Source organism: Camarhynchus parvulus, chromosome 1A (assembly GCF_901933205.1).
Source record: "Camarhynchus parvulus chromosome 1A, STF_HiC, whole genome shotgun sequence".
NCBI lineage: Eukaryota > Metazoa > Chordata > Aves > Passeriformes > Thraupidae > Camarhynchus > Camarhynchus parvulus.
Genome location: NC_044586.1, coordinates 14,916,387 through 14,930,195, shown reverse-complemented (window position 1 = coordinate 14,930,195; position 13,809 = coordinate 14,916,387). Strand labels below are relative to the sequence as shown.

At 43.7% G+C, this 13,809-nt stretch overlaps 1 protein-coding gene across 2 annotated transcripts in view; it reads left to right on the top strand.

The window, feature by feature from the left end:
- The window catches only part of ITPR2 (inositol 1,4,5-trisphosphate receptor type 2), a 241,879-nt gene that overhangs the window by 213,315 nt on the left and 14,755 nt on the right, over positions 1-13,809 (top strand). For both annotated transcript variants that reach the window (XM_030959744.1, XM_030959743.1), the window contains exons 53-55: positions 2,333-2,460; positions 3,797-3,962; positions 5,201-5,361. In XM_030959744.1, the coding sequence (XP_030815604.1) occupies positions 2,333-2,460; positions 3,797-3,962; positions 5,201-5,361 (455 nt within the window). The remainder of the gene's footprint in view (positions 1-2,332; positions 2,461-3,796; positions 3,963-5,200; positions 5,362-13,809) is intronic.

Genomic DNA, 13,809 nt, shown 5'->3' with positions numbered 1-13,809 from the left:
GCTGTGGGGCGTCAGATGAAGATTTTTGAAGTAAATCTCCCTGTTACCATGTGATTAACATTGTGGGGTGGTCTTAGCCCTTAACCTGTTTTGCCTGTGAATTAAATTTAATGAGAAGACAGCCTGCCTAATGCTGTCCAGACTCTCACAAGCCACTTTCCAGGGTGGAACTGCTTACAAATAATCCCCCTGAACCTCAATTAACATCAATATTGGGTCCTTAACAGCAGTGCACTCTAGAGATCCACTCCTTTCTTTCAAGTCTGGGCATTGCTGGTGCCTAGAGGGGCTGAGCCTGCACTGTGAATTCTGTTGAGCATTGAGAACAGACAGCTGAGGCAGAACATGTGCCTGTAGGGTAGCCTGGCTCCCAGCTTGAAGGCAGCTCCACATCTGGGAGTGGAATAGAACAGCAAAAATGATGTCTGTACACTCTCCACAGCCTACATTGCTGCACTAGAGATTTCTGCCAACTTTGGGCTGTCTGGTTCTCTGGCTTGCAACCTGAGCTTGCTTTTCTGGGAGCTTTTCTGGCTGGGATGCTGATGTTCTGTGTTGCAAGATGTGCGAGGTGATGTATCTTTTCCTCTGAAGCCTGGCTTGCTCTGAATTAGCATCTCAGTGGACAGAGAGAGTTGGGTGTTAGGGCTGCTGGTAGATAATTCCCTCTTCAATTCTCAGCCCCGATTATCCTCTCTGTTCACCAGAATCTGATCATCTGCTGCTTCCAGCACCTGAGTCTGGTCTTGTGAACAGAGAAAATATTGTAGTTGCCTAAAACAAATAGAAGCTGTGGCTTTTTTGAAGGCTTTTTATTTATTTTGTGGACGGTCTCCTTCTCAAGCAAAAAAAAAAAAAAAAGATGGAGTATTGTTTGAAAGGAGGGAATAATAGCAGGATACAACAGGAAAGATTAGCTGATATGAATAACATCACTGTACTAGTAAAAAAATCTAGGTATGACAGGATAAAAAAGGTTTCTTGTTTCAATCCTTTCAGTTTCAATATTTAAGCAGTTATTTTTAAATCCAGGATTATTTGTGGGAGTAGTGTCTGTAATGACCATATACTTTAACAGGGAAGTCTGTCCTGATGTCTGGTTTTGCTTTTCTTTTTGCTCAAAGCTCCTTCAGTAGGGAGTTGTTTCTCATTTAATTTGCCTGTGGAGCAGAAGCAGTGGTGGCAAAAGCAGCAGACACCAGCACTGTCCTGCCCATCCCAGCCAGGATACATGCACCACAGTCTGGGAGCCCAAATCCAAAATTAAATTTAAATCCAAATTACTTGTCTGCAATGTGAGTGCTTGCAGTCAATTCAATTTATCAGAGTCTATCTCAGTGGCCCAGATGTGGTGGTTTGGGGCTGTTAAATATGTGTATCAGTCAGCTCTCCCAGCAGGGTGTTGTTGTTTATTAAACTCTGTTACAATGAGTGCACGGAGCACAGCGAGTGTGAATCGCTGCCCTCCCCCCGAAGCGAGCGTGTCCCTGAAGAGGAAGGAAGGCAGGAGGAATGGCAGTCACAGCCCTGGCCCTTCAGCCCAAGGCAGCAGCACACAGGGAACAGCTCAAGCAGGGCTCTTCAAAGGGAAGCTGTGGAAGCAGTGAGTATGTGGTGGGAGGGACTCTGGCCAAGGTGGACCGAGTGCCCCTGGGGTTTGGTGTTCCAGCCCAGCTCCTCTGCACGTTCAAATATCTCCTGTACAATAGTACCCTCTGTGGCTGGGCCAAAACCACACAGCAGCTCTGCAGCACAGATAAGAACAGCATCCAAGTTTTCAGGCTGAGGCCAGGGAGAGCCTTTCATTTAATGTCTGTCAGACTTGTGCTTGGGCACGTGTGCTGGTGGAAAGATCATGGACAGATGAACAAAAGCCAGGCCCTCCTTCATGGTTTGAAATGCTAACATGACTTGGCTTCCACATGAGTAGGTAGAGGAATGATTTCACAGGAAGACAATCCTTTTACAAATGTGCTTCTAATTCTCTGTTTATATTGCTTCTTGTCTATGCTGCATTTTTAGGGGGCCCACTGGAGAAGCAGTGGGAGGACTGCAAGGAGAAGGGGTGCTCCCATGAGCAGAGATGGTGGCTCTGGGTCATTAACAGCTCTGGTGGGAGCCCTGCTTGTGATTTTCTCCATCTCTCTTCAGGCTAAGTGTGCCTGATGTGCCTAAGTATGTCACCAGCAGGGATATGCACGTGGGTGGGGATGATCAGTGAGGTTCTGCATGAGAAATATGAGAGAGAGATGTGTCCTGCATTTGCTTTCTCTAACAGAATTGTGGCTTTGCTTGATGAGTGATTGTTTGATGCCGTGGTTCCTGTTTGCAGGTGAAGAAGAGGAGGATGGAATAGAAAGGACCTGTGACACCCTGCTCATGTGCATTGTGACTGTGTTGAACCAAGGCCTGCGCAATGGTGGTGGTGTGGGAGACGTGCTCAGAAAGCCTTCCAAAGATGTGAGTGTTTTGGCTCTGGAAATGCATTACTCCCTGTGCATCTCATCAATGCCAAAGTCAATTTTTGGAGGTTATAGACAGTGTTTGTATCTAGTCTGATCTCATGTCACACAGCTGATTAATCCATGTGACTTTTAGATCCCAGATGGGATATTTAATGGGAAGAGCTAGGCTTAATGTGATGATGATGCTTGAAGAAAGATTTCTAGGTAGTTGTTTACCACTTCTGGAAAAATGCAGAATATCATAACCTTCAAAGAACTGCTAAGAAGTCAGCCCTGGGAGGCACATCTGGAGTGCTGTGTCCAGTCCTGGGCTCCTCAGCATGGGAGGGACATGGAGCTCCTGGATTGGGGCCAGTGGAGGCTGCAGAGATGATTTAGGGCCTGGAGCATCTCTGGCAGGGAAAGGCTGAGGGAGCTGGGGCTGTCCAGCCTGGAGAGGAGCCCCAGCTGAGAGAGGCCTCAGCCCTGGGTGTCCCTGTGTGCAGGGAGGGTCAGAGCAGGGCCCAGGCTCTGCTCCAGGGGCCCAGCAATGGCACCAGAGGAACGGGCAGGGACTGAGCCCAGGAGGGTCCACCTGGGCATTTTAGTTTATATTCAGCATGGCACCTGCCCTGGAATAGGTCCTGTTGTTTATTTGTACTCAACCAGCATGAAGATCAAACCAGAATTTAATCTGTTGTGGCATATTTTCTCCTCCAGAAGTTTCCTCAAAAATGTGGTTCATTTAAGGACCTCCGTTAATATTTTGGTGGTTTCATGCATTTTTATTTAGGTTCAAAAAGAACATCACAAATAAAGGCAATCTAGCAGCACTTTGCTTGATGAGCCATACCATACATGTTATTAATAAATTCAGGATAAAGGATCTCAGCAGGGCTTGCAAGAGTCCAGAGACAGCTCAGATCTGCATGGAAGAGCTCCCTGTGCTGGTTGTAGGAGTCTATATCCTGTCTCACAGACTGGGAGGTTCTGCAGGAGCCAAAATTGATTCCCAGGGGAGTCTGTAAGCGCTTACAGACTTTGAAAGTGACCCTTTGAAATTGACCCTTGCCACTTAGCAGCTCTTTAATGCTAATTATATTGACGCACTCCACAAAGGGTAGTGCTGTTATTCCCGTGAATGTGTGGGAAATGGAGCAATTGGGTGACTTCGGGTTTCTATCAGGGTGAAGAAAAGGACTTGGGTAGTCCCTCCCTAGTCCTGTGAGTAAGGCTAGCAGAATTTGGCATATGAAAAGAAAGAACTGTAGCTTTGCTTGAGCTAATGTGAAAATGTTTAATATTTTAGATTTGTGCTATTTTTATACCTTATTGCAACCTTGCTATTGCAGGAGCCCTTGTTTGCTGCACGAGTTGTTTATGATCTTCTGTTTTACTTCATTGTCATAATTATTGTCCTCAACCTGATCTTTGGAGTCATCATTGATACATTTGCTGATCTCAGGAGTGAAAAGCAGAAAAAGGAGGAGATACTAAAGACCACCTGTTTTATCTGTGGTAGGTGTTACCGATCTCTTGAGATATTTGAGGGTGAAAGGAGTGAAAATGAACTATTCCTCGATAAATAAAGCTTGGACCCCAGGCGTGGTTATCTTCTACAAGGAAAAGTGTAAAATTTCCAGAGGCTGATTCCAAATTTATTCCCTCTAAGTAGGAGACAGATTTGGTTTATGAATCAAAAGCTAGCTTTGCTGAGAGGTGGCTTCACAGTCTCCACCCAGAATCCGAGGCAGAAGAGCTGTGTCTCACACTTGCAGCATCACCACTAATGGAGATGGGGCAGCTGCTGACTCTGTTTCTCAGAACTTGCTGCAGATGAAAGTGCAGCTTCTATTTCACAGCACAGGGCATTCCAGAGGGGGAGCATCAGCAAGAGCTGCCCATTTCAGAAGGTGATAAGAAGCAGGGAACAAAAGAGTTTGGTGGAAATCATCCCCACAGAGCCCACGGAAAATCACACTTATTTTGAAGTGCACTCACAAAGAGGGACAGACCTTCACTCCCTGGGGGACTTCACAGATACCTGCTTTTTTGTAGGCTGGGTGCTGTTTCCATGGTGGTTGTACAGACAGGGATGAATGCTGTGCAGAGCACTACTTGTCTTTAGTGTCAGGACAGGAAATCCAGGGAGACAAACATTAGTGATTTCTCTCCTTCCTCACTTCTGGTATTCTTCAGAGATCTGAACCATTACAGGGAAAAATAAAAAATAATTCTTATGACTACAGCTCTGTAAAGACTGTGTGACAACCGAGCTGCAGGGACTCACCCTCTCTGCCAGGTTTAAGCCCACAAACAATCTCACTGAAGCTTAAGTGGAACTCTTTATATGTTTGATGCTAAAAGTGTGCATAAATCTTTGGAAGATCAGGGCCTGGACTGCACACTATGTGCTTCCCAGTATACATTTAGAAAGAGCCAGAGCCAACACTTGTAAAACACTTTATGGCCCTCAGCATAGAAGGCTCTGTAAAACTGTAACATATTTATTATATTGTTATTGTTATTAAGAGGAAATATCACAAAAGAGAATAAATGCTGCGTTGAAAGACTTCTGTCAGGAATGCCTTCTGGCCTGGTATTTCTTGCCTGGCAGTTATGGCTTTTAAATTAAGATCTTTCAAATTTATGATCCTTTAAATTAAGTTAGGTTCCCTTCTCTAACATATTTAACAGATTTGCGTATTTTTATGTTGAAGTTTATTTTTTGGTTTTATGTTCTTCTCTTTTTGCAGGACTGGAGAGAGACAAATTTGATAACAAGACCGTTTCGTTTGAGGAGCATATAAAGGCAGAACACAACATGTGGCATTATTTGTACTTTATAGTTCTTGTCAAAGTTAAAGATCCAACTGAATACACTGGCCCAGAGAGCTACGTGGCACAGATGATTGTGGTAAGTCAATTTGGGCAAGTGCTTTATGCAACTGAGAGATGCTCCTTGCAGCTAGGGCAGAGAATATCTTTCTTTTTCTCTCTCTCTGAACAATAGGAGGCATCGATCTGTATTTTTAAAGATCTTTTCACATGTCTTAGTCTGCAACAAAACCCGGCCTTAAACATAATGAAAAAGATGAAGGTGCAGGCCTCAGTCTCCAGTTTGGTGTCGGTGCTCTCATGCTCTGTGGGTTCTGCTGCCTCATTAGGCAGAGCTGGGGCAGGAGAGCATGCATCATAACATCTGCTGCTGCTCCAGCTTTGTCTAGTGTCTCTGGGCTGCTGTCCAGAAAAATAACATCTCCTGCTGCACACTGAAACGTGGGGTCAGTGCCCAGGGCTGGTGATTTTCTCCTATGGCTGCTCTGAACAAGCTAGTGAAAAAACCGAACAGAGCAGCCGCAGGGATTTGAAAAGCCACAGAAACTGCCTTGTGAAGCAGGGAGAGTACTTGGATTCAGAGAGAGAAATGTGATGATGCTGGGCCAGAGAGGTGTTCGATTACAGTTTGTTTCCAGCCTGCTGCCGAAGAGGGTTTGTTCTGCTCAGCGACAAGAGTGGATTATCAAGGCTGCCTGGCTTGGGGCTTCATTTTTGAGGAATTCTGCCTGCCTGCTGGGCTATTCTGGTGCAGCATTTTCTTCCTGTGGACTTGCTGGCAGGTATTGCAGTGCTCAGGGCCTGTGCCAGGCTCTGTGGTTGCAGAGCTGGCATATGTCTGAATCCCGGAGGAGTCTGTAACCAACGCGCATCAGGCTTCACTGTTTCTGCACTTCTGGAGCCACGTTTCTTATCAAGACTATCTCCCTGCTATCCCTCATCAAGCCTTTGGCTGGACATACTACCCAGCCTCATTACTGAGGTGCTGGGCGGCCTTTTACTCCCCAGTTTAGCCAAAGGGAAGATTCTTCTCCTTTCACTTCAGCTGTCGTCAGGTCAGGCGCCACGTTTCAATCGATCCCAGCTCCTTTCTGCCTTGACAGTGCAAAAAGCTGGGTTATTTATTCTGCCTTCAGATGGGTGTCCAGGATAGCTGGGATGACTCACCTTTCTCACTCTATTGAGAGCCCAAATGGTTAGTTTAGAGAAGATGCCTAATTGGGAGCAGGCTAAAATTAGAGCTGACTGCCATGCACTGTGCAGGCTTATGCAGAGCTTACCTTGAAGAACTCACATTAGTGGAAATGGTGGTGTTTAGACAGGAGTGTATGCTTGATTGCTGCAGTTAAATTGAGCTTTTGTAAGTGCTATTGCCACTAGAAGGGAAGGTGCTGTGGCAGGTGAGGGAAATCAGTGCTCAGGTGCAGAGGAACAGCCTATTTCCTTCAATTTTGAGCCATCAGTCTCATTGCCCAACTCAAAGTGTTTATGCTGTAGGCAGTGATGGATCTACACTTCTGCAGTTTGGTGGGTGAGTTAGAAAACCTAAAACAAATCCTTGTAGACTCTGTTGCATTATGAGAAACTATTCATAGTGGCAAGTTGTCCTGTTAACCATGGAAATATTTTAGTTTACGTCAGAAATACATTTTAATTTCTGGAACCAGACTCTGGTGCCTGTCTCATTTGTTCATTCCTCCTCTTCCTCTCCTTGCAATGTTTGTAGGATTTTAAAAGTCTGTGGTATGTATGTTAAGTATTAATGTTTAATTCCAAGAGATGCATTAATATTCATAGTAAGTATATTCATCCTGTGGCAGCAGTGGTTTGACTTTTCTGATGTGTAATTCACTAATGTATTTTACTTCTGCATTAATGGCTGGAACTCCTTTTTTAATATCTAAGAGAGAAAAGCACCAAAAACTCACGTGACCCCAAGCACTGAACTGATTTCTCAAAGCCCCTGTTCTTCTGGTAGTTTAAGTGGTTAGCAGTAATCCAGATTTTGGGATTATTAAACTCTCTTTTTCCAGTTAAAGGTTATTTTGGATGCTGGAGAGGTACATATGGATCAAGAAATACAAAGCTTACATGGGATGAAAGTATAAAGGGTAGAGTGGGAGAAAAAAGAGAAATAAATGGTAGTACAAACTACAAGTGTCTGGTATGGGATTAGTAGTTGTGTCTTTGTGTAGTTTAAATTCCTAGTATGAAATCCAGGGAAGATGTGCTGCATAGCAAAAGCAATTGGAACTTCTTAAGTGAACAAAAAAGGACGCTTTCTCTTGGAGCCAGGGAATTTACAGTATGCCACATGATTCAAGGAATACTAAGAAATTAAAGAAAATAATCTGACTGCAGGAATGGAGTATATCTGACTGGAAGAAGAGATTTAGAGATACAGCTTTGCTTAGGACCAAAAGAAGAGTCAAAAGGAAAACTCTCAGAGGCAGTTTTGAAGCTGCCAGACATATGAGCTGCTGTAGCAAATGTGTTTGGTGTGTCCCAAACACAGCCTGAAAATAATGAATTACACCACAGGCACGCGAGATGTGCTGCATTCCATGCACTAATTAAGCCTGAGCATGGCTTTTGTCATGAGGACAGATAAGCTGATTCAGACTCTGTGACAGCCTGAAAGCTGTGTGACCATCCTTGTGATGCTGGGAGAGGTGACCAAGTCCCAGGTAGGACAGCACATCCTGGTTAGGATCTGGCAGAAAAGAGACTTGAAATTAACCTTTCACAAGGGACTTGCCAATGGAATTGACTCATTGCTGAAAAAGGCTTGCTGGGGGTGTATGGGATTGAGGAAATACTTATAAATATGGGTGGTTGAGATAGCAGGGCAGTCTCAGGACCTCTTTGAAAAGGACAAGGTGGAATGAGATTTTATATTTCATACTATACAGAATATGGCTGAAAAAACTCTGTGAATCATACTCCTGGAAGAACTCTCTTTATTCTAATTGGTTTTGTTATGATCAGGAATACCTTCTGTGGTTGCTTCTGTAGCTCTAATGAGTTCTGTGAAATTTAATGGAATTGTGTGTTTTCACAGCCAAATCACTTAAGGAGAACTTCTACCCAAATTGAGTCTTCAAGTCCTTCAATACACAAAATTTTGGAGTATGCTGCAGTAACTTTAATAGAAAGTAGAGTTGAGCTCCAAGTATCATCCTCACTGTCCCTACAACAGCAGTAAGGAACCAATTATTATTTGCATTTGCCTACTCCTGTCTTACAAAATATTGCAAAAAGTAACATTGGAGTAACGATCAGTATTAAATAAGCACCAGGAAAAGCAACTACAATTTCTGATAGTCCTTCTCTCTATTGCCCACCCTTGTCAGAGCCCAAAAATATGACTGTCTACTTTGTGACTCTTAGTCTTCTCTATGTGTCATTTGTCCAGCAAACAGTGCAGCATCTGGTTGGAAGGTTTGCTGATAGCACAACAGATAAAAAAACAGGAATACTGTGGTTTCCTTGTTTTAGAATGTTATTTGAAAGGCTGGATACTGAAATGATGGGAATTATTTACACATCATTGTTCACCTCTCCAGTTTTTCAGCCAAGAAGGGGAAAGAAACATGTGAGTGATATACACACCCCTCACTCAAATGCAAGATTCTTTCAGACTCCTAAGTTCACTTGTATTTCTGTTCCAGGGCTGGTTTGCTCCAAGGCATTCCCATTATCTTGCATGTCTCTGGCCTCAGATGACCTTGGGGTAGAGCACTTCTTTTGCTTTCTTGCTCTGGACTGTGGACATTGTCTGCAAACTCGCGGTGTTCCCTGTGATTTTGGTTTTCCCAGAAGCTCTGTGTTTGCTTCAGTGCTTAGCATACTGCTCTGAGCAGTGATTGAAGTAGTCAGGACCTATGCAGCCTTCATAAAGAAAGGTATTAATTTTTCTGGGTTTTTTTTCTTTTTAGAAAAAAGCATCAAGCATAAAATTATTCTAAAGCAAAACACAGTTTATACACCTCGAGCTTTATGGAGATGTTGGTGGGAATAAAGCACTTCAGCTCTTCCATTGCTGCCCTTTCTTCTTGCACACTATCTTTTATCAGTTTTTGGGTGAAATATTAATGAATATTAAAGCAGGGCAGTAGGTTTTATTATCTGTTTGCTCTCCAGGCCTCTTTTATGAAGTCAGACAGGTATTATACAATATCTGAAGAGACAGAAACTTTGAAAAGCTGGCTGCATGCCTTGTGTTTGCACTGAGAACCTGCATGAATGATTCCCCTACTGAATTTTCATTCCTGTAGAAAAACCCTGTTTATCTGACCCATTTGACCAGAAACACCATCCCTAGCAAACCCAGAGATGCACATAACTTGTATTACATTGATATAGCAATCTTTGAATGTTCCTTATGTCCATTTGTCAGAGGAGACAGTTTATTGTGATAACTGGAACAATGAAGGTTAATGTCTAAACTTTTATACTTCTCTTTTCAGAGGTGTAATTTGTACACACATATTTCACCCAAGCCTTGGTAGCTGTAAATAGATATGTGGAGATTAAAAAAAAAGGACATGATTAGTTACTGAATTTTTTGCAGCTCAACAGAGATAGGAATTAGCCTATGATTTGTACCTCCATTCATTTCCTAAAGTAAAAGGCTATTGGCTTAGCAATTAGATTAGTTATTTTTCCCTTTGAAAGAATGAAAAACTTCAGCAAATGAAGCCCTGAAACTTTCATTCTCATGTGCTCTGTCCACAGTTCTTAGCAAGTTTTGTAATGGCTTTTATCAGCATTAGTGCTACCTGTCATAACTACATAATTACAGCACCTAATTATATTATTACTTATTTACCCTAGTTATGTAATTGGATGTAATTGTGCAATTATGTAACTCCTCAGTCAGCTGAAAAATGCTCTAAAACCAGCCTATGCTCCTAAGAGTAAAGGATACTGTGGTGAATTGGACATCTCTCTAAAGCAAGGCAATCTTTGCTGGGAAATTACAGGTTCTTTTCTCCATTATGGTCATTGGGACCATGAACCTTTTATTCCCATCAATGTGGCAGGGAGAAAGCAGTACAGATAGGTTGAGCAACACCAGCCTGAAATTCTGAACAATTGTCTTCTGATTCAGTTCTTTTAAAAGCACTTATGGCACACAGCAATGACCTGGCATTGACCATGTGACAAAATATTTTAACTGTTTTATTTTAAATATTTTGAAGGTGTCAGCTTTTTTTCATTATTATTTTTCTTTTTAAGTGTTGAATAAAAGAAGTATTTAGGCATGTCATGAGGAAAAATGCATTCCCCTTTTGAAACATTCTGATTGTTCTGTTTGCTGTTTTTAAATACTGAAGTTTTGAAAATTCAGCTGAATGTAGTGCTTCTTTGAGCTGGTGTTGTTGTTTCTTTTCTTCCTATCTCCAGCGTCATGGTTTTGCCTCCTTTTTCTATTAGATACCCAGAAGTGGGTGTTAGATTGAAAAGCAGTGCTGGGAATAATGCCAAATGAGCCATTGAGAAGCCTCACAATAGTTGTCATTCTGCCCATGCTGTGTGCTGGGCAGCGCCAGCCCTTTTCCCTGGGCACCCTCCTCTCTCCTGACTTTTGCCGTGTTCCCACCTCAGGGGGGGAGGTGTGATGTGAGCCATGGCAGCTCCTGGCTGCTCCCAGGGGTCAGTCACGGCCAGAGCTGCTCCATGAGGCTGTGACCCCCCCGGTACAGGAGCAGGGAGAGGGGACAGGCTCCCTCCTGGAGCCAGAGCTGCTGGCGTACAGCCCCTGGCACACCTTGCAAAGGGGATTTTTTTCATCTTAGCCAACGCCAGCAGACGTAGCTGAGTGTCAAAACAGCCAAGGTGTGAGCCAAGGGCACCTACAGAGCCCAACAGCTGTGGGTCAGGAGGCTGCCTGCCCATTCCTTCACACCTTGGGGGAGGTTGCTCCAGGGTTACTCAGCGAGCAAAAGGCATTTCACCAATGTCAGACCCTGGTGTGCTCCCCTGGTGTCTGACAGAGTCAGTGGCCATTCCCGAGCAGGCCACGTGGAGTTTCTAGGGGAGGCAGCTCCAAGGGAAATTCAGGCAGGAGAGGTGGAGACAGTGAAAAAGCACTGTACAGAAAGGGGAAGGCATGCTGACAGCATGGGGGTTTGTGGAACAAGCTGTTCTTTACTGCTGTCGATTTTTGTCAAAGAATGTAGTAAAATTATATGTACTAAGAGGGCTGTTGACCTCTGCTCTTAAAATAAAGCTTCTTTGCAGAAGGAAGAAAAAAAAGTTCTTACATCCAAAATTCTTCTATTGTGTTATCCATCACGCTTTTGAATTTTGGAGGTAAAAGTTTTTTCTGCTAGTTCTGTAGATATTCTTATTACATCCAAGGATCACGAAACACTGTATGGGTAGAGAGAATGACCTAAAGCAGAGAAATGTCAACCCAAGGTAGCATGAATGCTGCAGAAGGGGCACTTGGGATCTCAGGAAGACACTCTGTGTGCTTTTCACATGCACTTTGGTGATTCATCCCAGACAATTCCAGGAGTTTCCTCCCCCAGATGTCCACCAGACCCTTCTGCTGCAGTGAGAGCAGAGGGGGGAGGACCAGGGACGCGTTTGTTCACTCCTGAGCTGCTGCAGTTCACAGCCCAGAGTATTAATGTGAAAATTGATGGCCACTGAAGTCACGCTAGTCTGAACTGCACTGGTTGAGGAGAGGACACGACTCTGGTTCTGCTGCCTCTGGAATAGGTGGGATAATATCAGCAGGGAGAAAGGGCACCAGCTGTTTGGAGTGACCCCTTCAGCTGCTGCAGCTGAATCTGCCAGGGACAGTGAGCTGCTGCTCCTAAACTGCTTCACTATAAATAAACTGTATTTTTGAGGCTTCTTCTTTATCATTAATTCCAGTTCAGCATGAACTTTCTGATCTGGCAACTCACAGGCTTGAAAATCCTTACAGGACTTGAGCACACAAATGTTATGCTGGAGTGGGGCATGGAGTTTATAGCTTTTGGGAAGTTAATAATGCTTCCATTGTTAGGGCTGGGTTATTTTACTTTTTAAGACTGGCTTTGCTCCAAAAACTAGCAGATGTTATCGAAGGCAAGCTTGCAAGGATGAGATGTATGTGCATATCATTAAGCAATGCAACTTTTTCTTAATTACTTTTAAAAGGCTGATACTGTGCATGTCACGTTATGAGTAATTACTTACCATGGCAGTGACACCAAGAGCACAAAAGCTGTCTGCTAAATAAGACCTGAGGTCTCTGAGAAGGGCTCATTTCCTAGGAAATGCAGTGCTGGTTTTGTCTGCAGTTGGGTTTTCATAAAAGTAAGCAATTAAAGAAATACACCTAAATAGATGATTTACTGCTCCCATTTCTCTGTTGTGCTCAAAATAGGAGAGTGAGTGAGAGTGCAGCTCTCTGAGTCCTTCCACATGGGCATGGGCCATGTGAGGAGTCCAGGGCTTTGGATTAGGTATACCAGGTCCCAGAGAAAGTCCTTCTTCTGCATCAAGGCCTGCCCCAAATCCACAGAGGAGCTCGGAGTTGATCACTATTGAGTGATACAGTCACTAAAGTAGAGCCACCCTCAGACATCCGAGTGTTAGCCAGGTTTTACATGGACAAAATAAATTGAGGCACTGTTCTTTCTGCTTCTAGATATTGAGTTATTTTTCTATTGTTGCTTTTCTCATTCCTCAAAAATAATTCTCATTTCTGTGGGAAGACCACTGCTATTTCTGCTTCTCTGTACAATTTTGCCTCTATGCTATTATCTCATTAAAGTGCTGAACACCTCACCCTCCACTTCATAAAATAAGCAATCACAGTAACATGCCTAATTAGCTGCTTTCTTGCTCATTTGTGTTTCTCAAAGCATGAAAAGTTAAGATCACGTGAGGACTTTGCATCTTTGCACAAAGCTCCTATTCTTCAAGAGAGCTGAGCATCTTCTTTTCTACTTGAAGGGTTCTGCATCTTCCAGCAATGGGCTCTTAGTTGGCCTGCTTGGCTCAGTGATGCATGAGACTTGGGTAAATAAAGGGAAAGGTGGGCTTCATTTGGTACCTCCTTGCAAAAGCTTGAGGTTTCAGTGGGTTTAGGTTTATACACCTCCTTTTCAGACAGGCAGAATTAATTATCCTGCTGCTGCTTGAACAGGAAGCCATGGATCTGATCCTGCCTCCTTAGAAATGATGTCATTAGCTGGAGCAGGAGAGAGCTTGGTATCCAGGGCAGGTGCTGCAGCACAGGCAGGTTTGCTGTGTGCAGTGAGGGGATGGTGATAACCTTTGTCCCCCAGCTGACTCAGGGAGGGAATGGCCATGGCACGGAACCCTTGTCTCTGCTCAGCCCCTCACATGCTTGTTAACTTCTAAAGCACCAGCGCAATCCTGTCCATTTCCTTCTTTCCTTTAAAATCACTTCTGTGTACACAGCTGTGATGTAATTTCAAGTTACAGAGCAGAGCATAAATCTCCTCAAAAGTATATTCATTGATATTTGGGCTTTTTTCCCCCCTGAGATCCAGAATCA